Source organism: Nomascus leucogenys, chromosome 22a, assembly GCF_006542625.1.
Source record: "Nomascus leucogenys isolate Asia chromosome 22a, Asia_NLE_v1, whole genome shotgun sequence".
NCBI classification, from domain to species: Eukaryota; Metazoa; Chordata; class Mammalia; order Primates; family Hylobatidae; genus Nomascus; species Nomascus leucogenys.
Window position 1 is genome coordinate 70,650,160 of NC_044402.1, and position 23,599 is coordinate 70,673,758.

Genomic DNA, 23,599 nt, shown 5'->3' on the forward strand with positions numbered 1-23,599 from the left:
ATCTAATCTCCTAGCCCCACTGTGTATTATGGCCTGACATTTTAGCTGGAGTAATTATTGTCATCATTTAGGGAGCAAATCAGCTGTCCTTTTGTTGCCAACTCCCACTTGTGTGATGCTCCAGTCTTATTCCTCCCCTTCCCCAACTCACATTGTTGGGATTGAATCACTCCCTCCTTTGAGTTACTTTTGATTCATGGGCTCTACATTTTCAGCAATCTTCTTTTCATTCTTTGCAATGAATAGCACATGGTAGCTTGGCATCCATCTTTTCTTTCCTTAATCGATGCCAGCATCCAGACATTCAACATGTCAGGAATCAAGGGCCCTGACCCTATAAAAATTCACCAAGTTGCTGATAGATTTAGCAATGGATTAAGACAGATGGCTCTTATCTCTTTGTGTTGGCCACCCAGGGAGAATTTTTTTTACTAGATGATGTAAGGCATCAGTTTGTTTGTTTATTTATTTATTTATTTATTTTTATTTTATTTTATTTTTTGAGATGGAGTCTCACTCTGTCGCCCTGGTGGAGTGCAGTGGCGTGATCTTGGCTCACTGCAAGCTCTGCCTCCTGGGTTCATGCCATTCTCCTGCCTCAGCCTCCCAAGTAGCTGGGACTACAGGAGCCCGACACCACGCCTGGCTAACTTTTTTGTATTTTTACTGGAGACGGGGTTTCACCGTGTTAGCCAGGATGGTCTCAATCTCCTGACCTCGTGATCCGCCCGCCTCGGCCTCCCAAAGTGCTGGGATTACAGGCGTGAGCCACCGTACCTGGCCAATAGGCTTCAATTTAGATTGAAGAGTGTCATAAGAAAAAGCCCTATGAAACCCATAGCAACATTTACTAGAGAGTGATAATATTCATTACATAGCATGGAGCCATTTCTTTTCTTTTCTTTTTGAGACAGATTTTCCCTCTTTTTGCCCAGCCTGGAGTACAATGGCATGATCTTGGCTCCCTGTAACCTCTGCCTCCTGGGTTCAAGCAATTCTCCTGCCTCAGCCTCCTGAGTAGCTGGGATTACAGGCGTCCGTCACCATACCTGGCTAATTTTGTATTTTTAGTAGAGATGGGGTTTCACCATGTTGGCCAGGCTGGTCTCGAACTCCTGACCTCAGGTGATCTGCCCGCCTCGGCCTCCCAAAGTGCTGGGATTACAAGTGTGAGCCACCGCACCTGGTTGCATGGAGCCATTTCTATGAAAACCCTGGAAAGCTATATCTTTAGTCTTGTTACCTGTCATTACATCATAGTTCTCCAAATTGCTGGTTTGTTTTATTTATTTATTTATATTTTTTAAAAAATGTTTTAAGACAAGGTCTCACCCTGTGGCCCAGGCTGGAGTGCAGTGGTACAATCACGACTCACTGCAGCCTCAACCTCCTGGGCTCAAGCAGTCCTCCCACATCATCCTCCCAAGTGGCTGGGACCATAGGTGTGCACCACCATGCCCCCCTGATTTAAAAATAATATTTTTGGTAGAGACAGGGTCTCCCTGTGTTGTTCAGGCTTGTCTGTAACTCCTGGGCCCAAGCAATACTCCTGGCTCAGCCTCCCAAAGTGCTGGGATCACAGACAGGTGTGAGACACTGTGCCTGGCCTAGTCTGTTTTTGTATCATGGGTTTTAAGAAATATAGAACAGAATCCCCGTCTCTACTAAAAATACAAAAATTAGCTGGGCATGGTGGCAGGCACCTGTAATCCCAGCTACTCAGGAAGCTGAGGCAGGAGAATCCCTTGAACCTGGGAGGCAGAGGTTGCAGTGAGCCAAGATCGCGCCTTGTACTCCAGCCTGGGCAACAGAAAGACTCCATCTCAAAAAAAAAAAACATATATATATATATAACTGACTACATTTTATCTTTCACATTGTCTGACATAAAGCCCAGAGCCCCATTTGTGGACACCTCTAACAAAGTCTTTTATTTGGTATTCTAATTCCTATTAGATTCCAGGGTATTGCCAGGCGTGGTGGCTCACGCTTGTAATCCCAGCACTTTGGGAGGCCGAGGCGGGCAGATCACGAGATCAGGAGATGGAGACCACGGTGAAACCCCGTCTCTACTAAAAATACAAAAAAAATTAGCCGGGTGTGGTGGCGGGTGCCTGTAGTCCCAGCTACTCAGACAGGCTGAGGCAGGAGAATGGCATGAACCCCTGTGAGCTGAGATCGCGCCACTGCACTCCAGCCTCGGCGACAAGAGCGAGACTCCGTCTCAAAAAAAAAAAAAAAAAAAAAAAAAAAAAAAAAGATTCCAGAGTATCTTTCTTCCCTAATTTCCCCTTTGCTTCATTCTTCTCTGGTTCATAATTGTTTTTTATCTTTCCTTATGACATATACCTTTATCTATTTAAGTACCTATTGTTTTAAGATGTCTTAAGTTATTTCTGGAACAAGATGGAATATTTTAAAATTTGCATACGTTGGTAGGAATATAAAATGATGCTATGATTTTGGAAAACAGCCTGGTAGTTCCTCAAGAAGATAAACATAAAGTTACCATAACCAGCAATCCAGGGGAAATGAAAACATGTGTCCACATAAAACCTTGTACAGAAATATTCGTAGTAGCAATAATTCATAATAGCTTAAAAGTAGAAAAAACCGGCTGGGCGTGGTGGCTCACGCCTGTAATCCCAGCACTTTGGGAGGCCGAAGTGGGTGGATCACCTGAGGTCAGGAGTTCAAGACCAGCCTGACCAACATGGAGAAACCCCGTCTCTACTAAAAATACAAAAGTAGCCAGGCGTGGTGGGGAGCGCCTGTAATCCCAGCTACTCGGGAGGCTGAGGCAGGAAAATCGCTTGAACCTGGGAAGCAGAGGTTGCGGTGAGCCGAGATCACGCCATTGCACTCCAGCCTGGGCGGGCAACAAGAGCAAAACTCCTTCTCAAAAAAAAAAAAAAAAAAAAGTAGAAACAACCTAAGTGTCTATCAACTGATAGATGGATCAACAAAATGTCCATATAATGAAACATTATTTTACAATAAAAATGAATGAAATATTAATATATGCTATGATATGAATGAACCTTGAAAACATGCAAAATGAGAGAAGCTAGTCACAAAAGACCATACATATTATATGAAATATCCAGATTAGACAAATCTACAGCGACAGAAAGTAGATTAGTGGTTGCCTGGGACTGAGGAGGTTGAGGCAGTATAGGGTGTGAATGCTAATGCATACAGGGTTTCTTTTTGGGGTGATGAAAATGTTCTGAAATTGATTGTGGTAATGGTTGCAGAACTGTGTGAATATACTAAACATCATTGAATTGTACATTTTTAATGGATGAACTGTATAGTATGTGAATTATATCTTATTAAAGCTATTATAAGAATTATTGGCAATAATTAATCAGTTGTAAATTTTATTGAGTAGTTTTTGCTGATTTTCTTACATTTAAAATTTTTACTTAATGCCAGCTATGCACATTATAGTTGCACCCACTCATTTTGAGCAGAATCTACAGACTTGTTTGGGATTGTGGGTCTCCAAGAATAGGGATGGCCTTCTCCATAGTATGCAAATTCCCTCTATATTACTTAATTTATACATTTGAGCTACTAGGCAAAGGCAGTAGTTGTTCAGGAGCAAGTTCTAAGCCTGTGCACATAAAAGCTGTCAGTTCTATTTTCACTTCTCCTTGTCTTTGCATATCCTATCTCCTCTGCCCTTGTCATCTTATTCCACCTGGTAATGAAAATAAATGAGCGAGAGTAGTCAGAAAAGTAAAAGAATAACTAAGAGATGTAGCATCACTACAGGCAATGAAACAGAATGTTTCAAGGAACCAGGGTAATAGTGGTCATTAGTGACCTCTTGAACAGAGAGGTTGAATACAATGAGAACTAAAAAGGGAACACAGAATCGGCAACTTAAAGGCCTTTAGGGTCCTTTGAGAGAGGTTTTAGTTGGGTAGTGAAGATAAAAGATTTTTATGTTCACAAACATTTAGCTACAGGCCCATCTATTAAATTTAAGTTTACCTAAAATTCCACTGGTGACCTCTTCTCTTTTCTTTCAACACTCTTGACTTGTCTTCAAGTTCCAGGGCTACAATTATCATCTTTCCCTTTCTACTTCATTAATTCAGACCGTATTCTTCCTAAATGAATTCACTTCCTCCCTCTAATCTACTCTCTAATATGATGCCATTTTATTTTCTAAAGCAAATATCTAATTGTGGTATATCCTTGTTCATGAACCTCAGTTTAATGTGGCTAAGAAAGCCCAAACTTACCAGCAAGACCTTCTGGGTTCTGAAAAGATGTTCCAGCCAGACTCTCACCCCCATCTCTATTATAACTGTATTGTTCTCTTCTACTCATGTCCCTAGATGAGCCTTGCATTTTATACCAATGAACTTCCTCAAAAGGCCACTGTACCCTCCACTTGGAATGCCTCTTCCCTGCATTTTCTGTCAATACCCCTTTTGTTCTTTAAGACCCAGGGATCATCTCTCATGTGAAACTCTTGCTCCTAGTTAGAATTATTTACTTCGTCTGCGCTATTCTAGTGCTTATACTTTTCAGCCTTAAATTATTATTATTTATGTCCATGTCTATTCTACTACTTCTTTCTAAATCCCATGAAAGCAAATGTCTCATTCCAGGCATTGTTTTCCCCAAGCATTTGCCGTAGCACCATTCACAATAAATACCTGGTAAGTTTTTGAATGAATCAGTGAAATCAGTCTCATCTGATTCTCTAAATCTTTCATATGTGTAAGTCTGGTATTACCCCAGAAGCTGATAAGTTTCTTGTGGATGAATATAATGTCTTTTGTTTGATTTGCACTCTCTTAGCCCCAACCCCAGTTCAGGTGTAGTCCTGAGCATGTAATGATCATGCACTGTGGAACAGATTGTTCATTTCTGTTAGAGGATGGCTGGGTACTATCTATTTCTTCTCCTTGTAGGGAGAAGAATGCATACAAATGAGAATTGTGAATTTAATTCAGGGAAGGGTGGCAAGTAGGATCACGGGAAGAAATACAATTCATGTGTCCCTGGGCATTTAAGCCTGGACTAAGAAGCAGACCATGACTGTTAGTCAAAATGGAAATTGATTTTCGAATCAAAGAAACGAGCCAGACATTAAAAAAATTACCCAAAGGCACGAACTTGAAAATGCCAAAGTTCTTTGCTTTTGCTGAATTGCCAGACCTCAGAAATTCCCTTCCCCGCAGAACTTTGAAAGTTCTGATCAGGATATCTACTATCAAACAGAAATTTGTCCTCAGTGGTAGGAATCACACTGACAGAAAGTAGCTAACTAATGAGCACAGTATTATTAAAATCTAACTCAAGGAGCCATTGCATGTTAACGTTTCCTTGTTGCTGTGGTTTGAATGTGTCTCCTCCAAAATTCAGGTGCTGCCTTTGTGATAGTATTAAGAGGTGGGTTCTTTAAGAGGTCATTAGGTCATGAGAGCCTCTCCATGGTGAATGAGATTAAGGATTAAGTACTGGATAAACAGGCTTGAAGGGGAGGCAGTTAGTCTCTTCTTGCCTTTTGGCCTTCCACTGTGTGAAGACACAGCATTCCTCCCCTCTGAAGGAGCCATCTTGGAAGTAGAGAGCAGCCCTCACCAGACAACTGAACCTGCTGGAGGCTTGGTCTTGGAATTCTCAGCCGTCAGAACTGTGAGAAAGTACATTTCTGTTCTTTATAAATTACCCAGTCTTAGGTCATCTGATAGAGCAGTGCAAAATGGAGTAAGACACTTATGTAGCACTCATACTGCTAATTATCAATAGGTGTACCACAGCTGTCTTCCTCCAATGGACTGACTGACTGTATACCCAGCAACTAGTACAGTGTCTGGCCCAGGGAGCTGGCATTTATCAAGTGTTCGCTATGTACCAAACACTAGACATGAATTACCTCATTTATTCCCCACAATAACCTTTCTGACCATTTTAGGTGTGATCTCCCAGGGACCACACCTTTTCCAGCCCTTTGAACTGAAGGGTGGCATTTGAACATTGACTAACAATCTGATAAGCTAGTTGCTGGGGCTGTGTTTATCTGTGCCCTGACTGTGTCACATGGGTGGAATTGCCTGGAGAAATATCTGGTTAATTGCAAGGTGCTTTTTATAAAAATTCAACTAAAGAAAAAAAGAAAGCCAGGAGGAGGGAGAAGGTGATGACTTGGGGCCACCAGTTAACAATCCTTAAGACTGCCTTAATTCTCGGACACAAAATTGACATCTTCTTGGCTGCTACCATGTCCAGCAGAGGGCATCCTTATCCCCATTCTTTGTCAAATGCCGTATGACGGTTTGAAAGCGTAGCTTAAACACAAGAAGGAGGTGCCAATGACAAGAATAAAACAGCCACCTCGGTCAGTGTGCCTTCAGTGACTTTTTATTGGCGATACCTCTCTTTACCTTGAACCTGTGCCCCATCTTGACCTGCTACTTGGCTCTGGCCTGGTTCACTTGGCCCTTCTAACTTCATCTCATTTGTTCAGCACTTTTACATCTCTCTCCTTTTCCTCCTCCCAGACTGATTCTGCCTGTGGTCTGTAGTATAGTCTCCTTTCCTCTGTTCCTCCTCACTGTGGCTCTCCACTTGTCCCCAGACAAGCAGGGCTTGAGGATCTAGAATTTTTGTTACCACATCTCCTTCCCTAAGAACATAGTCAGTTAGTCTGGGCTTTTCAGACTATTTCATATTGACCAAGGGATTAGAGATAGAGGGTAAAGAGGTTCCTGTTTGACAGGTTTCACTGAGGCTGCAACCCTGGGGCATTACAGGGTTACACATTGCAGCTCTCTGCCTTATTGGGGGTCTCTGATCCTGGGCCTTGTTTTTGCATAGGGACTTTCTCCAGCCACACTGGTGCACACTTCTTAACTCTAGAGGTAGATTCTGTCCCATTTGCTCAGAGATGTGATATTTTGGCTTCAAACCACTACCCTATATGTTTTCTTTCGTCACCTTCTTTACTTTCTTTGAGTCTTCCCTGGGTGAGAAAAGTAGATGTTCTTTATCCCCAAGTTTCCTGCCCAGTCTCAGGCTTCAGGAAATGCAATGTTCTTCCCTTTCCATTTCCATCCTACATTCACTTGAGCTCACTCTGGACCTTTGGTGCTGACAGCTTTGTCTAAAGATCAGGCTGACTTGCTTATCTTTCAAACCTTGCCCCAGGATCTCTGGCAAGATGACAGCTGCCCTGTCGTCCAGTAGCCCTGTGGTCTCTTGCTTTTTACACAGACTCTATTCCCATTACTCATTTCAAACAGAGACTCAGCTTCCTGTTCAAAAACTCTCCATCCTACCTTCTTGGGGCTGTTTGTCTTTTAGCAAATACTGACTATTCTCCTCTGATTGATAACCATAGACCTACCTAACTGAGTAATGCACTCCCAGTTCTCACTTACCTGTTTCAGGGGAGGACCCCACTTCCCCACCCCAAGTGTGAAGTTAGCATTGCAATTTCAGTTCTCACCAGTGAGACTTTAAAACAGCATCAAATGTGATATTCAGACTTCAGGAAAACTGAAATGCAGTTAAATATTCCACCAAATTGGGGGGGGGGTGATGTTTCACAGAAATACCGTACACAACATCAAGTTTCTCATTCTGCCTTCTTTTGAGGCATTAGTCATTTTCGGAAAATGCCTGTTTGTCATAGTTTTGTCTTGCAGAATGGAAATTTTCTTCCAAGACAGAGTAGTGTGGGCTCTGATATTTAAACTATAATTAGTGTATCCTCTGGAGGATTTTCTCCCCTTGATGTAGAGGCCTCTTTGTCAATCAGCCTTCTGTTTGACGATGATAGCAACCACAGGGCAGCACCGTGAATCACAGGGCAGGGAAATGCTTGCTCAGATTCTAAATGTTTAGATCTTCTGTAGCAACGGGAACACATAACAATTCAAGTAGCAGGCCTGCAAGAAAATAGCAGGAAGTATAAAAGACAGAATATTTATAAAGAAATGAGAAGAGTCATAAATCCTGAGTTTTGATCTAGTTTTGCCCCAATGTATGGAATAAAATTGCTCACCCTCATGCTTTTCTTACCCAGTTCACTAGTATTTTTAGTTTTTGCCTTTTCAGCTGCTCTATATCAAGTGTTTTATTCACTGGTAAACAACAGTCAGAGGCTCTTGACAAATAGCTCCCCCTTGCAGTCATCCGGTTTTTTGGTTATGAAATGGCAGTTTACAGGCACAGAGTAGCTGTGTCACGACAGCATTATTGTCTGAGAGCAGAGAGTGCACAGACACCACCAGCTCGAGAGCCCAACCTTGCTTCTTGCTAAGAAATGTCTCCTTTTTGCCTGTTTTTGGCAGAAGCCAGACTGGGAGATTGCCACAAATGGCTGCAACAACCTGTGTTTAATGTGGTGACACTAATAGATTCTGAGAATTAATCTTCAGCCAAGAAAGCATGATGGAAGGTACTAGAATTTCAAATTAGATAGTGGATTGATTTCCTTCAAGGCTGAAATTTGCTTCCTTTATCTTCTGGTGGACTTTTCTATCATATTCAAACCACCCACCATGGCCTTATTTCCAGAGTCTCTTGTATATATCTCATGGTATAAATAAATAGTTATTCTGTTGTTTTATCTGTTAGCACAGAGAAAGCATATCTAAATCCAAAAATTTTTAAAAAGATTAAAAAATCCAGGAATAAATGAAAGAAAGAATTACGATTTGGGGGAAAAGTAGTTTATCTAAATCTCGTCCTTGCTACTTGTTTTCTAGAATAAAGGACTCTGGAAAGAACTGAGCTCAGGAAAATGTCTCCCCAGGTTGAAACACTGTCTTTTGCAGAAACGGTAGCCCACCAGAGTGTCTCAGATGTGGCAATTATTAAGTTCTTACAGTGTCCCCTCAGTCCACTGAGTTGAGGACTCTGGTGTCCATTCTAAAATCATGTGACTAATTGCTTACAACAGAACTTCCAAGGATATCATTTGTGGGGTCCAAACAAAAAAAAAAAAAAAAAAGTCTCTGTGGCTGAGTAAGTGTGGAAACATGGGCTCAAGCAGAATTAAACTTTTTTTTACCCTAGCTCTTGTAAGAACCTTTAATAGGCTTGTGTACATTATGAAACTCCAAACTTACTTGGTTTAGAAAATCACCAATGTTTTCCAAACTCTTTTGACTAGTTTTGATGGAATGCTTTATGTGTCTGGTGCTTCCCCTAATTCACCTCATGTTGGCTGGTGCGCAATCCCATACAGAGTTGAACATTTTATGCATCCTTTTGTAAAAACTGCTCAGTCCTTAGCTGGGGGAAGATAGTCTTCATTTGGAATTTGCAGTTCCTGGTTTAATAAGCAATACCTGAAATGAATAAGTATATTAGAACTCCTTTAGTTTTACTTGTTTGTTCTCCAAATCAGGTTAAAGGATTCTATCTTGCTTTATAAAAGGACATGGAGGCTGTCAGGAATTTTAGGAATCCCAGCTGTCAGTTTCATCTTCATCCACTAAATCTCTGCTGACCAGGGATAGAAATGACAAGCTGACAAACTTAAACAGTAAGAATTTTGGGCACCAAACTACAAAGTCTTAAGCAACAACAATTATACCTTAGTTGAAGTTGGTAAAGGGACTAAAGGCAATAATTGTTGTTAGGCATTCAAAAGAAGCAGCTTAGGAGGTGAAGGTCAGTGTTTTGGTGGCCTCCTGATCTACCGGCTTTGCAGCTTGTCTAGTCTGCTTCTTGCGTTGCCGATCTGGCTCCCCAGTATGACTTCTGCCTTTACTCCCCCAGTTTAGTTCAATTTAGTTCCAAAACTTCCCCCAAGACTTACCTAGCTCAATTCTTACCAGCTCCAGGAAGTCTTCCCTGACTACAGTTCTTCCCTCTGGCCCCGAAGTATTGTTTTGTATGTTGTACCTTTGCCATTTTTAACAACACGGAGCAGAGCAGGAAGGGTCCTCCTGTGGGAGTTGAGGAATTGACCTCATCATTGCCAGGACTTGATCTCATTTCCTCACCTCTTCAAAGAGGGGCTAGAATCGAAAATCTCAGTCCCTGTGGCCCTGAAACTGTATGCTTTTGTGCTATTATTTCTTATCCTAAAGATACAAGCAAACATACGGCTTTTGCTGTTTCTTGTGTTTCTCTTGTCCTTCTGTCTTTCCAATTAGACTGTAGATCCTTGAGGAAAAGGGTCATAGTTTTTAATTAATTTATATATTTTGGCTAGTTCTAGTGCTGTGTAATAAATGTTTGCTGAGTAAATGATATGACGCTATGCCCTGATATCTAGTAATGCAGGACTTTCTATCTGCTCTTAAGTAATAACTTTCCTCTATTTATCTGAAAAATAATAGTTCCATTTCAGACTGGCTCTTTGCTCCCCATGAGAAAAAAAAGAGAGAGAGGAGTATTTTAGAATAAAGCTACACCTTCAAGTTCTTCATGCCCTTTCCCTAAAAATCCTCCAATGCAGTTGGAGAGTCACAACTCTGCTTAGCCTTCTTCCTCTTTACACTCAGGTTCAGTTGTGCCAATCCTGTGTTACGATGGTATATGGTACACACACCCGACAGCAATAATTTAACTTGAGCATACCCTGAGGATGACCCTGTATGGCGGCTGCACCTGAATATGTGTTTGGAGTTCAGAGCATGCCCAACCCAGAGATCAATTCCTTGTCTGTGAGGAACATCTGAGCTCTGGGCCCTTCCTGGGAAACATCAGCGTACAGCGGAGTGAGGCTCTTTGTTTCGGGTTAAATGAAGGTTGCCAGGTGGAGGTTGTTAGGAGGAGGGCGTGAAGTGAAAATGCTATATAAACTGCGTGCTTTTTGCATGCAGTGGTGGTTCTTCTGTTCAACACACGGCTACTGCATCATCCCTGTGTGTAAGTTTATCCTAATAAAACCCTATGTCTCATTTGTTGGCTCCGGGTCTCTCCTTCAGCCTCTTGAACCCGGTGCCATCCCTACTGAAGTTAATAGGGGTTTATCATGCAGACATTCAACCCACTTCAGTCTTTCTTTCTTACTTGGAGAACTAACAAAGCATTTTTTTGTTTGTTTGTTTTTGTGTGTTTTTTTTTTGGGGACAGGGTCTCACTCTGTTGCCAGGCTGGAGTGTAGTGGTGTGATCATAGCTCACTGCAATCTCAAACTCCTGGGCTCAAGTGATCCTCCTGCCTCAGCCTCCCAAGTAGCTGGGACTACAGGTGTGCTCCGCTAATTTTTAAATTCTTTTTAATAGAGAATAGGTCTCACTATGTTGATCAGGCTTGTCTTGAACTCCTGGGCTCGAGCAATCCTCCTACTTGGGCTCCCAAAGTGTTGGAATTACGGGCATGAGCCACCACACCTGGCCAACAGATCCTCTTGATCATTGCTTCCAGAAAGTAGAATGCCTACTATCTTCATTTTTTGGATCTTCAAGGAATAACAGATTTACTTGTCAGTTTCTTCTTTGTCTAATTCTCTGACTTCATTATTCACTTATTTCTTTTATTCCTCCATAATCTAGAGAGGGACCCTCTCTAATATATCAAATTATCTTGCGACCTTGTTGGAAGCCTTGTTTCTCCAGTGGATGCTAACATTGTGAAACAAGGTATACCACCTTTAATCTCATCTCTAGACTCCAGTGGAGACGTATTTTCGTAAGGCTGGATGGAGTATGGGTTTCCTAGTCTTTCTCAATCCCTGTTCAAGGAGCTTTACTTACTGAAGTACCCAAAGGACCTTGTTTTCAGGCCTCACCTGGAACACTGCCCTGAGGTACCTATCTTAAGGAGGAAGGTAGAGGCAGCTCCAGCTCACTTTCCCCTTCACATGCTATGAATTTTTTATGAATTCTCTCCTCCCATCTTCAGCCTCTGTTCCTGTGTTTACTAATTTGAAGTGTCGCCACTAGTCAACAGGCTATTGAGGGACCCCTGGTCCTTTTGTTCATTCTTTCTTTTCCATGAGCATTTCCTAGTAGTCAGATGGCACTTCAACAATTAACACAGGAAGAAAGAAAAAAAAAATGTGGGGAGGATGAGAGATGGGTGGGATGAATATTATGTGAGGAAACAAGAAATTTCTCTCCCCATGTTTGGGAAATACTTCAATACTGATATGCCTATTTGGTGATGAGAAAAAGACACAATGTGACTTATTAAAAAATCACTGAGCAGGCTTAGCTTCAGATCCAGCAGTCCTGGACTCCCATCCTACCCGTTCCCTCTGAGGTTCCTGAGGGTGTGCAAAACTACCAGGTGCATCTTCAGTAGGAACTCTCAGAGGACATAGGGGCTATATTTATCTTAGGAGTTTTTATACACTATTCCTAATGCTAGGAGGACTGGGCCATACATCTATGTTACTGACAGTATAACTACCTCTTGAGTTCCCTCTTTTTTCAGGAAACATGGTTATTAGCATTTTTGCATAATATCAAAGCATATTAACTTTGATAGTTACATATAGAGGTGAATATACAAGGAATCAAGGGAAGATTGCTGATGTAAAGACATGAACACAGTCTTTTTAAAGCATATGCACTGATTTTTTATTTTTCACAGAAAAATAATAGATTATACAAAAGGCCCTGAACCTATAAAAGTCAAATGATGAATTTCTTCCCATGGCAAGGCAGAGGTGGTATTTGTAGTCCTGCAAGCAGCTGAATGGAGATAATTTAGGTTCTGTTGGCTTTTCTGGCTGAAAGCTCCAGTTCCAATAGGTAGGGAATCCCCTGAATCAATTCTACAATGGACTGACTGGGAAATTTACTGAATATCTTTTCAGGACTAGAAGGTAAGGGTTATGAAAGTGTTTTGGACTGAAAACTGCAAAAGTTAAAGCTTTTTTGTAAATTTAACTGTTGAGGATTGTTTCAGGAACTCTGCTTAAGTGTTTTGAAAAGATGTTCAAGGTGAGGCTGAACTTTTTTACCATTTGTCAGTGAATTTCATTAAAAATACGTTGTATGTTAGATGTTGCTGGCATGCCACTGTTGAGAAAACTAAAGACGTTTATTTCATGGAGTGGGCAGAATGGCATCCATTTATCCTAAGCCTCCAATGTGGGCTAAAGACGGATAGCTTAAAAGAGTGGATGTTAAAATTTCTTCCTCTCGCCAAGGGCAGCTACGCAGAATAGAAATGTGATGGCAATTGGAGGGATATTCATCAGATTCAATTTCACTAGAAATTTCCCTGTATCAAAATCATCTTGAATAATACAGAAGGTGCAGCAAAATGTACTAAATCATTGTTTGCTTTGAAAAGGATTTTGAATCTAAAACAGAAAGTAGTTATGCCGATATGATTTTAACCAAGTAACCACAGGAGAGTTTAAATGTAACCCAATTTTTACCATTTTGAATGGACTTTTTGTTCCCTGTTTGTATAATTCTATCCCAATTCATCTGAATTATATTGTAGTCACTTCCTGTTCTGTGGTTTTTCTGGTTCTTCCGAAGACATTAGAAATCAAGCACCAAAGTTTCTGTGAAGGTTTCTTTATGATTAGTTTCTTTCCTTTTAACACCTAGATGGCCTTTTCCCTACCACTAAACAAGGGGCATTTCATATATTAGGATTTAATTGAGGTGATAGTATTTAATTCTACGTATTTCTAAAAGAAAGTATATATACAAATCAACTTGACTCCACTGAAAATATTTTTCTGTAATGAAAATGTGGATAGAAAATTGAGCAGTCTATATTTTCAGTGTTTTGAGTACTTCAAGTTGATGGTACAAATTGTGTTTTCAACTTTGCTTAAAACAAACTAAGACAGATTTCTGATGTTTTAATCAATTCAACTAATAGAGAATTACTATTTTTCTATTTTCTGGTACATATTAATAAAGAAAGAGCTGTGTATCATTAACCAGTGATCAGGTTTTATAAGTGAGCTTTTACCTTCTCTCCTTCTCCCATATTCATAGGGGAACAGGGTGCCTAAGACTGTACTTTGGATTGCTTGTTGGTTTTTGCAAACAGGTGTCTTATTAAGGATTTTGAAAGGCGACCTTCCGTCACACATCTCCTTGACCACCCATTTATTAAAGGAGTACATGGAAAGGTTCTGTTTCTGCAGAAACAGCTGGCCAAGGTTCTCCAAGACCAGAAGCATCAAAATCCTGTTGCTAAAACCAGGTACTGTACTCTCTTTCTTCTTTCTCCCTGTGGTTGTTTATAAAAATGTCATGTCATGTGTTTTGATTTGCCCAGCATTACTGGTAGTTATCACATTCCTGCATTTTTAAGAGTTTTATTTACATGACATTAAGTACTCCATGCCCAGTGGGTAAGAGCAGGTGAGCTTCAGAAACAAACTGCCCATTTGTGCTCTTACGGCCAATTTCTCTCAAGTGGCTGAAATCTTACTCTGCCCTGGTGTTCAGTTAGCTCTGGTTAAAAAATCAACAAATATATGTATTTACATTTAACAGAAATTTGGATTTTTTTTTTTTTTTTACTAATAGCAACCATAGCTGACATTGTGTGAAACACCTTTACTTGGCCATTGTAGACTGAAGAGCAGTAATATCGGCTGTAAAGTGATTTTGGAGATTATGAGCTAAACACTGGAGGCTGTTTCTCTAATGTGCTCTGAGACCATTTTCTCTTTAGTTTCAAACTCCTTAGAGTCGATTTAGTATTTTTAAGTAACAGTGTTCAGGTATTGCTTATGCTGTCTAAGGTAACCGTGATTCCTACCCTACCTCATCCTCTTTTTTTTTTTTTAGAAGGTAGATTTTTATACAAATGTTTATTTTCAGGGGCAAGTGCTATTTAAACGGTATTCCCTGGTGAATCTCTAAGAAATAGATCTTCGATTTCTGTCCAGAGGGTGGCAGAATTTCTCTTTAAAAAAAATTAAATGCAAATAAACCTGCTTCTTATGCTCAGCAATTATTTGGTTTTATGAAACCATCTAGGATGTAGATAAGCTCCAGTCCATTATTATTAAAAGAACATTCAAAGTACTGGAAGTGAAGAAAATAAAATATCATAAGTTACAAGTTCTGGAAATATTCATGTATTCTACAGAAAACTGTTTACTAATCAAAAAGCCAAACATTGGCATCAGAACTTTTGGAGCTGGAGGTGAGGTTTCAAGGCGAGTATATTTTGCTGATTTTCCTCCACCAGGTTCCCTTTTGGATAGCTCAGAGTGGATTTTTTTGCCTACTTGTTTCCTTTTTCCACTGCCTTTTCTGTTTCTACGGCCTCCCTACAGAGTAGAGAAATGCAGAGAAATTCTTGTGACTTGGGGTCTTTTTGAAGCAGTAGGAACTTGTGCTTAAGCCCCAGGGAGCTGAAATCTCTTTTCTCCCTTGTTTTGGTTCCTATACACCAGCCAACACACCTACCACCCAGCTACACACACACACACAGCACCACCACCACCAAAAATGAAGACGAAGTAAAAGAAAATACAAACCAAGCAAAAAACAAACCCAACATTTAAAGGGTATGAGTCAAATTCAACATCTCTTCCTTGTCTACCTGTTCTGGGATTTGCCACGGAATGATTTCTAAGACTTAATTTGCCAAGTTATCTGGATTTTCACATTGGCCTGACTTTGCCTATCCAGATCTATGCTCTCTCTCTCTGCCTTTTTTTTTTTTTTTTTTTTTTTTTTTTTCAAAAAGAAAAAGAACAGGCCAGGTGCAGTGGCTCACACCTGTAATCCCAGCACTTTGGGAGGCCGAGGTGGACGAATCACAAGGTCAGGAGTTTGAGAACAGCCTGGCCAACATGGTGAAACCCTGTCTCTACTACAAATACAGAAAAGTAGCTGGGCGTAGTGGCAGGTGCCTGTAATCCCAGCTGCTCGGGAGGCTGAGGCAGGAGAATCGCTTGAACCTGGGAGGCGGAGGTTGCAGTGAGCTGAGATTGCGCCACTGCACTCCAGCCTGGGCGACAGAGTGAGGCACTGTCTAAAAAAAAAAAAAAAACCCAAAACCCTTCTTCTTTTACCATAGAAAATTGCAACACCAGCCTCTCTCATCCCCTTTCTCTAATTTCTCTTTATCTTTGTTAACTCCTTTGATGTCAGAAGCCTCATGTGGTGGCAAAGGCTTCTCACAGGGTCTTTGTAATCTTGAGTTTCACTCAGTGGTTTGTGTTTCTTTGAACTATCATTAAAAAAAAATACAACCTCACAAAAGGTATCAACATTTTAAACAGTCACTTCCTTAGGATGTAGGAAAATTAATTCCAAAGGAAACACAGTGCACGTAATTGACACTTAACCTGCCACCTCTCTTATACGATTACTTCCTCTTAGCAACTGGCAAGGAGCTGGCTACATAGATGTTTTTCAGCCCACCAGGAAAAACTCTCAAATATCATTCCATGCTGATAAGTCAATATATTTAAAGCTGTGGTTTTTCAAGTTAAAGCAGAAAAAAAAAAAAAAAAGCAGAAAAATTGAGGTGAGTATATAGGTGATTGGGGCCAAATTACCCACTCATCATTTTTCTACACAGTTATGGCCACCCGGAGGCAGTGCAATGTGGTGGTTAAAACCACTGGCTTGGCAGGGTGTGGTGGCTCACACCTGTAATCCCAGCACGTTGGGAGGCTGAGACAGGAGGATCACTTGAGCCCAGGAGTTTGAGACCAGGCTGGTCACTATAGCAAGACCTCATCTCTACTAAAAAAAATTAAATAAATAATAAAAAATAAAAGAAAAATTAGCCATGCATGGTGGCACATGCCGGTAGTCCCCGGAGGCTGACATGGGAGGATCACTTGAGCCCAGGAGTTTGAGGCTGCAGCAAACTGTGATTGCACCACTGCACTCCAGCCTGGGCAACAGAGTGAGACCCTGTCTCAAAAAAAAACAAAGAAAGGAAGAAAAAAATCTATTGTTCTGCCAGGTTTGGATCTCAGGCCAGCCACTAACTGGATAAGTTTTTAATCTTTCTCTTCCGAAGTTTCTTCTATAAAATGGGGGTTATTTGGAGGGTTAAGTGAGTCAATACATGTAAAATGCTTAGAATAGTGCAATCTCCATAAATGTTGGTAGTAGAAGTAGTGTACAAGGTCTACTTAATTCTGAGTCTTTCATTTCTTTTTAACACTAACTACCTCTTGCCCATAATCTATGCAAATTCATCTTTTTACTTACTGTAAAAGATCATGAAAATAAACACTACTGAGGTACTGAATGTTAAAAATATCCCATTTTATCTCTTATTCAATATCTAATTTATTCATTCAAGAGGCATTTATACGTGTGTATGTGTCAGGCCCTATGCTGAACAGAGGGACTACAAAGGCAAATCAGATGCAGTTCCTGATAAAGAGCTAATAGTCTGGTGTGTGACAGAGACAAGAATCAGGTGAGAACAGCTCAACATGAAAAGTACCTAGATAAAGGAATGCCTGGGATACCTCCCAGAGCACCTGGGAAAGACATCTAAGTCAATCCGGGGTTGGGATGGTAGGGGAAGATGCCCTGGAGCTGCTGGGTAGATGATCCTTGAACTGTCCTGAAGAACAAAGATAGTCAAGGAAAGGGGGTTATTTGGGGTAGAGGGGAAAGAATGAGCAATGAGGAAAGGGCAAGGCAAAAGGGCTAGAGAGAGCTTGGGGAATCTGGTGAACAGTTAGTTGACATGGCTGGAGCTTGGCATGGGGTAGGTGGGAGGGAGAGACAAGGTAGAGAGGAGCCAGGTCATAATGGGCCTAAGGAGCTTGAATTTGTTTCTTAGGCGCTAGGGAGCCATTGAAGAATTCCAGAAAGTTGTTCTGATTGCAGTATGGAGAATGAAGCAGGGCAAGGCTGCAGCCAGGGAGACTAGTGAGCAGATCATAGTAATTACAAATGGCAGCAGATATTAAAATAATGGTATTGTCAGGACTTAGTGGTGGATTGATTGAGGGAGATTAGGGAAACAGAGAAGTGTGTTGGGGCCTACCCAAACTGGGCTGCCTCCCTGGCCTGGTTCACAATGCAATCATGTAGAAATTGCAAGACACGTCTTCATAGTCTATCAAATGCAATGCCAAGTACTTCCAGGTATTACACAAAGCTTCCAGCTTTCTGCCCAAAAGAGAGTTCTTCAATGGTCTAAGCAGTCCTGGGCCCTCCAGCTGTAGCAACTCTTTTGGATTTGAGAGCTGATACAGAGTAATGAAACCTATAACCTACAGGGAAAACTTTCTTACCATTCCTGCAAAGGTAAGGAATGTTCTGTCCACTTTAGTACTTTTCCTAGGGGAGGGAGAAGTTGGTAGTTTCAGCCGGGCTGCAGGGAAGAATGCAAGCTCTTAAAGGATGGGGGAACACTTGGACAGGTAAAGGGGAAGGATATATTTAGAGAGGGAGACAATGAAGACAGAAGAGAGAGGAAGCAATGGAGGAAGCAAGAGGGAGTGGGTCAGGGGCCTAAGAGGAAGGTTGACTTTAGAAAGAGAGAAACTCTAAGTTGGGAAAGACACAGAAAGGTTAGATAAAAGTACTCAGAAAACTTAAGTGAGGAGAGGAGGCATTGTGAGGAAATTCATGTTGAATGGCCTTAAAAAAAAAAAACTTAGCAAGGTTTCGGAGTTGGGAGTGGATTGTGGACTCCAGGGAAGCGTTAAATCTTTGAGATAGTCGCTATGAGGAATATGATAAAGGTTCAATTAAAGATCGACATCATGATTGCTTAATAGCATAGAAAACCCAGGTGGAATGTAACTGAATAGCATCCTATTGTAGTGAAGTTAATCAGTGTCTAAGATAATGCATGTAGAGCATTCAGGACAGCACTTGGCACTAGAAACTCTCAGAAAATGCACCATCACCACTGCCGCCTTTCTCATCTGTCATCTTGATTAACTCTTAGCAGCAAGGAGTTAGGAGTAGAGAAAGCAGACCTTATGGTCTTCTTCAGGCTGGAGACTGACTTCAGTGGGCATGATGAGTGGGCAAGGAAGCAAGGGAATCGAGGTTAGTAGAAGAGTGGCCTTGGGATCTTCAGGGGTAGGGAAGAAAGTGACACCAGACTGGCTTATTGACTTTGAGGCTGATCTAGTCCCTGGACTGGCTATTACAACAAAGATGAAGAGCAGGTTCAGTGAGGGGATGATGAGAAAAGGGATTGTAGAACTGAGATCCTAGGAACTTTTGATAGATAATTACGAACTAGGGATAGCTGAGCTTGTGGGCAATTTCAGTGGAATAGAAAGAAATGTTTTTTAAGTGTTGACAAGTTGAGGAACTCTTAGATCAGAATGTGGGAAGAGTTAACAAAGTGATTGGTGGGACATGGGAAAACCAAAGACTGATATCAGGGGAAGGGGTAGAGAGAAATGAAAATTGGGGATCATGTGCCGAAAAGGATGATATCAGAGTGTGATGTGAACTTTTAAAAAGGGAGAGACTGGTTAGGGAGAGCAATGGTTGGGAAAAGACAGAGGGGAGCAGGGAGAATACACAGTTTCCCTACTCCGTCACAGTGAGGGCGTGGAAGGTAGTGCTGGGACAAGAGTATTACAGGGAAGTGGTCCATCTCAGTTATGGCACATATTCAAGAATATTCAAGAGCAAGGCTAAGAATCATGGAGGGCTTGTTCACATAGAGCAGAAGCTGTACTGTGCATGCAGGGCTTGAGTTTGTTAGTCCCCTGTCTCACCTCTCCTGGGTCTAACCATTGAGGCTTTTCTGAGTGCTTTTTGGAAAGCCAGGATGTGATTCATCCCTATTTCACTATATATATATGCATACATACACACACACACACGCACACACACACACAACAGATACAGATACAGGACAGCAGAGGCACCTGTGGAGAAGTGATATTGTACTATTTGAGATTTGATAGATACCATTACCTGATGCTGATTATAGTGTATGTATGACACCATTGGAATTTAAGTTTTTCCAGTAAATTATAATTTTGCCAATGCATATATTTGATTCAGGTACAATAGAGCAGTTATTAATCCAAGTCTTACTCTTTTAAAGGAGTAAGCCCTAAAGGGCTAAAGAAGCCCTAAAACTATGTGAACAATGGGCTGAAGGTACATTGTTACTTAATCTGTTGGAGGTGTTTTTGAACTATTTGGTCATTTACTTTATATCAGCACCTATTTCCTTGATCTGCAAAAAGACTTCTTCCCCAAACCAGTTTTACAAATCCCTGAATTCATTAGGATCATCTGGAATGTCATCTCACTGTTAAAGTTCAGAGAAGTGGATTGGAAACATGCTTTTTATCATTTTACAAGGGTTATTGGGAGAAGAGTGAAACCACTCTCTGGAATGTGAGTGGAGGCAGGGAAAGGACTCGATTGTCTCTGCCACGACCATGAACTCAAACTTGAACCTCAGTAAAATACAAGATACAGCATACCGTGCCCCTGCAGGTGGCTTGGTACTAGCTGAAACCACAGATGTTAAGCCCTAAATGCCAAGGGTCTGTTCTAAGTATTACTTGGTAGAAGAATTAAGTTGTTGGGTTTTTTTTTTTTTCCTGCTCTGTTTAATGGATTGTAATTTTGCCCTTGCAGTTTGCCTGAGGCTGATTAAAACAATGACTTCAGCCTTTGATTTCTTTTCAACCTGCAGCAGTGACCTTTAAAAACAGATTTCTCACTATTTAACTGCTGAGTTTTCCCCAGTAATCCTTGCTCACTCTCTCCCTCTTCTACCTTCAAATATGTGCATGCATGCACACACACACATACACAGCACCCCATATTATATACACTAATGGGTTCTTGGGTTCTTATGTAAATGAGTAACTGCAGAAAGATTACTTCCTAAAGTGCTGAAGAAGCTTGACACACGGGAGGTTAAAGATCCTTTTATCTTCCTAACAGAAGAAATAAATCTACACCTTGCTATAATTAGTATCTGCTATCTATCTATACCTATATCTGTCTATCTACAAATGAGTAAGTTAGTTAATATTAATTTTATGCTGGTGTTACTGATTCTTGCCACTTAGAAAAGTTGGGTATATCAAATACTGTTTAATATGATTAATGATAAGATGCTGATTTATTGGGATTCTGGCCAAAACTGTGCTTAGATGAAAAATGGGCAGATACTATAATAATTTCCACCCAAACAATTCTTCTATTTTAAAATTTATGCATTGTATTGTTTGAAAGACATAGCCTTAAGTTCAGGGTCAAGATACAGCTCATGTAGTTAAAGGTATCCAGCTGCTATCTCTGTCCATATTTGACTCTCAGTAGAATAATGTCACTCCTCAATGGTCTGCTATTGTTTTTCTTGTTTGAGGTCCATTATTATGTAGTTATAGTAAAATAAAAGTCCCTCTTTCATTGGCTCTGTTATCAAAAGGTATACTGAATGGAAGTAAAGATTTACAAGAAATATTCAACCTCACTGACCCTGGTGTAGTAACAGTACTCTATTCTCAGTTTTGAGTAATGTGTTCCTTCTTATATGGAATCTATTGGATGTAGTGATAAGGGGGTGATCCCTGAGTTCTCTCTATGGCCATGGAGGCTTTTGTCCTAGATTCTTGAGGACTGACATCTTTGAGCCTGCACCTTTTTCCTTATTCCCGATCTCTCTCTCTCTCTCTTTTTTTTTTTTTTTTTGCCTCTATCCCCAACAAATTTTACTTCCTTTTCCATCTGGAATCTGGTAGCAGTGATAGTCATTCTCTACTTCTTGCAGTTCCACTCTTGGATGGGGGAGAGGGTTCTTATCCTGGGTGTGGAGGAGCAGAGGCAGAGGTGACCTTCACAATGGTACTGACACAGGGTGACTCTCTTCAAGAAGCCATCAGGCATTTCTCAGTGCAGAGATTAACCTCTCACGAGCATATTGCTTGTTGTTATTATTATTAGGCTGAACTGATAAGCTAAAAGAATTTGTTTCCTTCTCATGTTTGAGTTATGATTTAGAGCACCTTCTTCTATTATTTGTTCTTCATCATAGTTGGGGAGTGAAGGGAAGAGCGTATCCTGTCTCACCTACGTGAAGTTCTTGCAGCCCTGTTTGTACCTACCTACATGGAAGCCTCCACTTCCACAGGCATAATTGGCAGACAGAAAGAGGCTAATTGATCAATGAGTCACTTTGGGGCAAAATATGTTTGTCAACATAGTTCATAGGACTAGCAGCTCAAACAAAGAAGCTAGCAGGCCCAGTGATGGGATATTAGAGAACAATGACACAGAAATGGTTTTAACCATAATGCAGATATAGAGATTAAAGTAGAGTGAAAGCTGCAACACTACTTTAGGAGTTTATTTCATGAGAATAATTCCTCTAGTATTTGAACCAGTTTGGTGCCCTCTAAAGCTCCTTTCCCACTCATTGGCTGGGCCAAACATTTGAACAAAGACCCCCATCCTCTACCTCATCTATACCCACTGTTGTCTTAGGGGAACTCCCAGCCTCTACCTCTGGCTCTGTCTTTCCCATTCTTCAGATTCTATTCTTACGCTGCACCCATTTCCTTGGACTTGATGGTACAGACTTGCCCTCATTCCCACCCAACTTGATCCATGGATTCAGGCACCAGTGTCCCCTTTACCTGATCCCTGAAACCTAAGGCCCGTCCTGCTCTCCACACTCTCCCATCCACTGCCACACCAAAAGCAAACTCCAGGAACCAGTCCAAGCCAAGACTTTCCCTCTAAGCTCCGACTCGCAAACTCTGCTTGTCTGAGAAGCCAGCCTTGGCAGCCAACATACTTACAGACTCATAAAAACAAGTAGGAAATCTAAGAAAAGCAATATAAACTTTACTGGAACTTGAAAACATCTTCTGAGCCATTAAAACTACAGTGCTTTACCACATACTTTTGATTTAGTAGAATGTTTTTTGCCATTTATCCATTCATTTATCTATGTCTCCATTCCTCTGAGCTTTGGAATACTCAATCCAAGTAGCTTTTAGTTGGAGATCTGTAATTTTCACATTAAACGAGGAATTCTTCAGCAAAAATTGATAATAGGTCCTATTCTCAAGCAGGGCACTAGATGGAGCATGTGAATTTAAAGGAAATTAAGATCTATAGTTATTATGACACAAATCACTTAACTCAATAAAATTGAAAAAAATTAAACCAAATTTATTTTTATTAATTTCAACTAAAAATAGAGAAATATAAAACAACGTAATACTTTTTATAAACTTATGCAAAGTCTAGGATAATGTTTTTAAAGGAGATAAAAATTGAAATAAATAATGCTTTTTCTCTACAATAGACCCTCCAAACCCTACAGCCAGAGGAGGAAAGTTAAGCGGGCAGCAGTTTCCAAAGAACACTAGTTGGGGAAGGCAGAAATAGCACTACACATATATATTTTTTTTCTGGTTGAGAAAACGAAGTGGTCTTTATCAGAGTAGAGAAGTCTTGCATCTATATCCACTTCTAGATTGCCTACTTCACTTTTAGGAGAAAATATTTCTAAAGAATTTGATTGCCTGTAAGCAAGGAAAGAGGTCACACGTTGCTACTAATAGCAGTTAAAATTTTTAAAAAGTTATTTTTTGTTAATGCAATATTATTGGGGAAGATTTTTTACAAGAATCAAGCTCAGATTTACAGACAACATCTGCATGATTCTTGGAAGTTGTATCTGTGAGACAGATTGGCATAGCATACAATCTGCTTTGGGCTCAGAAGATACCAATTTTGATCCTAGT

General features: G+C 40.7%; 1 protein-coding gene across 2 annotated transcripts in view; it reads left to right on the forward strand.

Moving 5' to 3' along the window:
* Nucleotides 1–23,599, forward strand: part of MYO3B (myosin IIIB) — a 503,395-nt gene that overhangs the window by 186,918 nt on the left and 292,878 nt on the right. For both annotated transcript variants that reach the window (XM_003254238.4, XM_003254240.4), the window contains exon 9: nt 13,954–14,109. In XM_003254238.4, the coding sequence (XP_003254286.2) occupies nt 13,954–14,109 (156 nt within the window). The remainder of the gene's footprint in view (nt 1–13,953; nt 14,110–23,599) is intronic.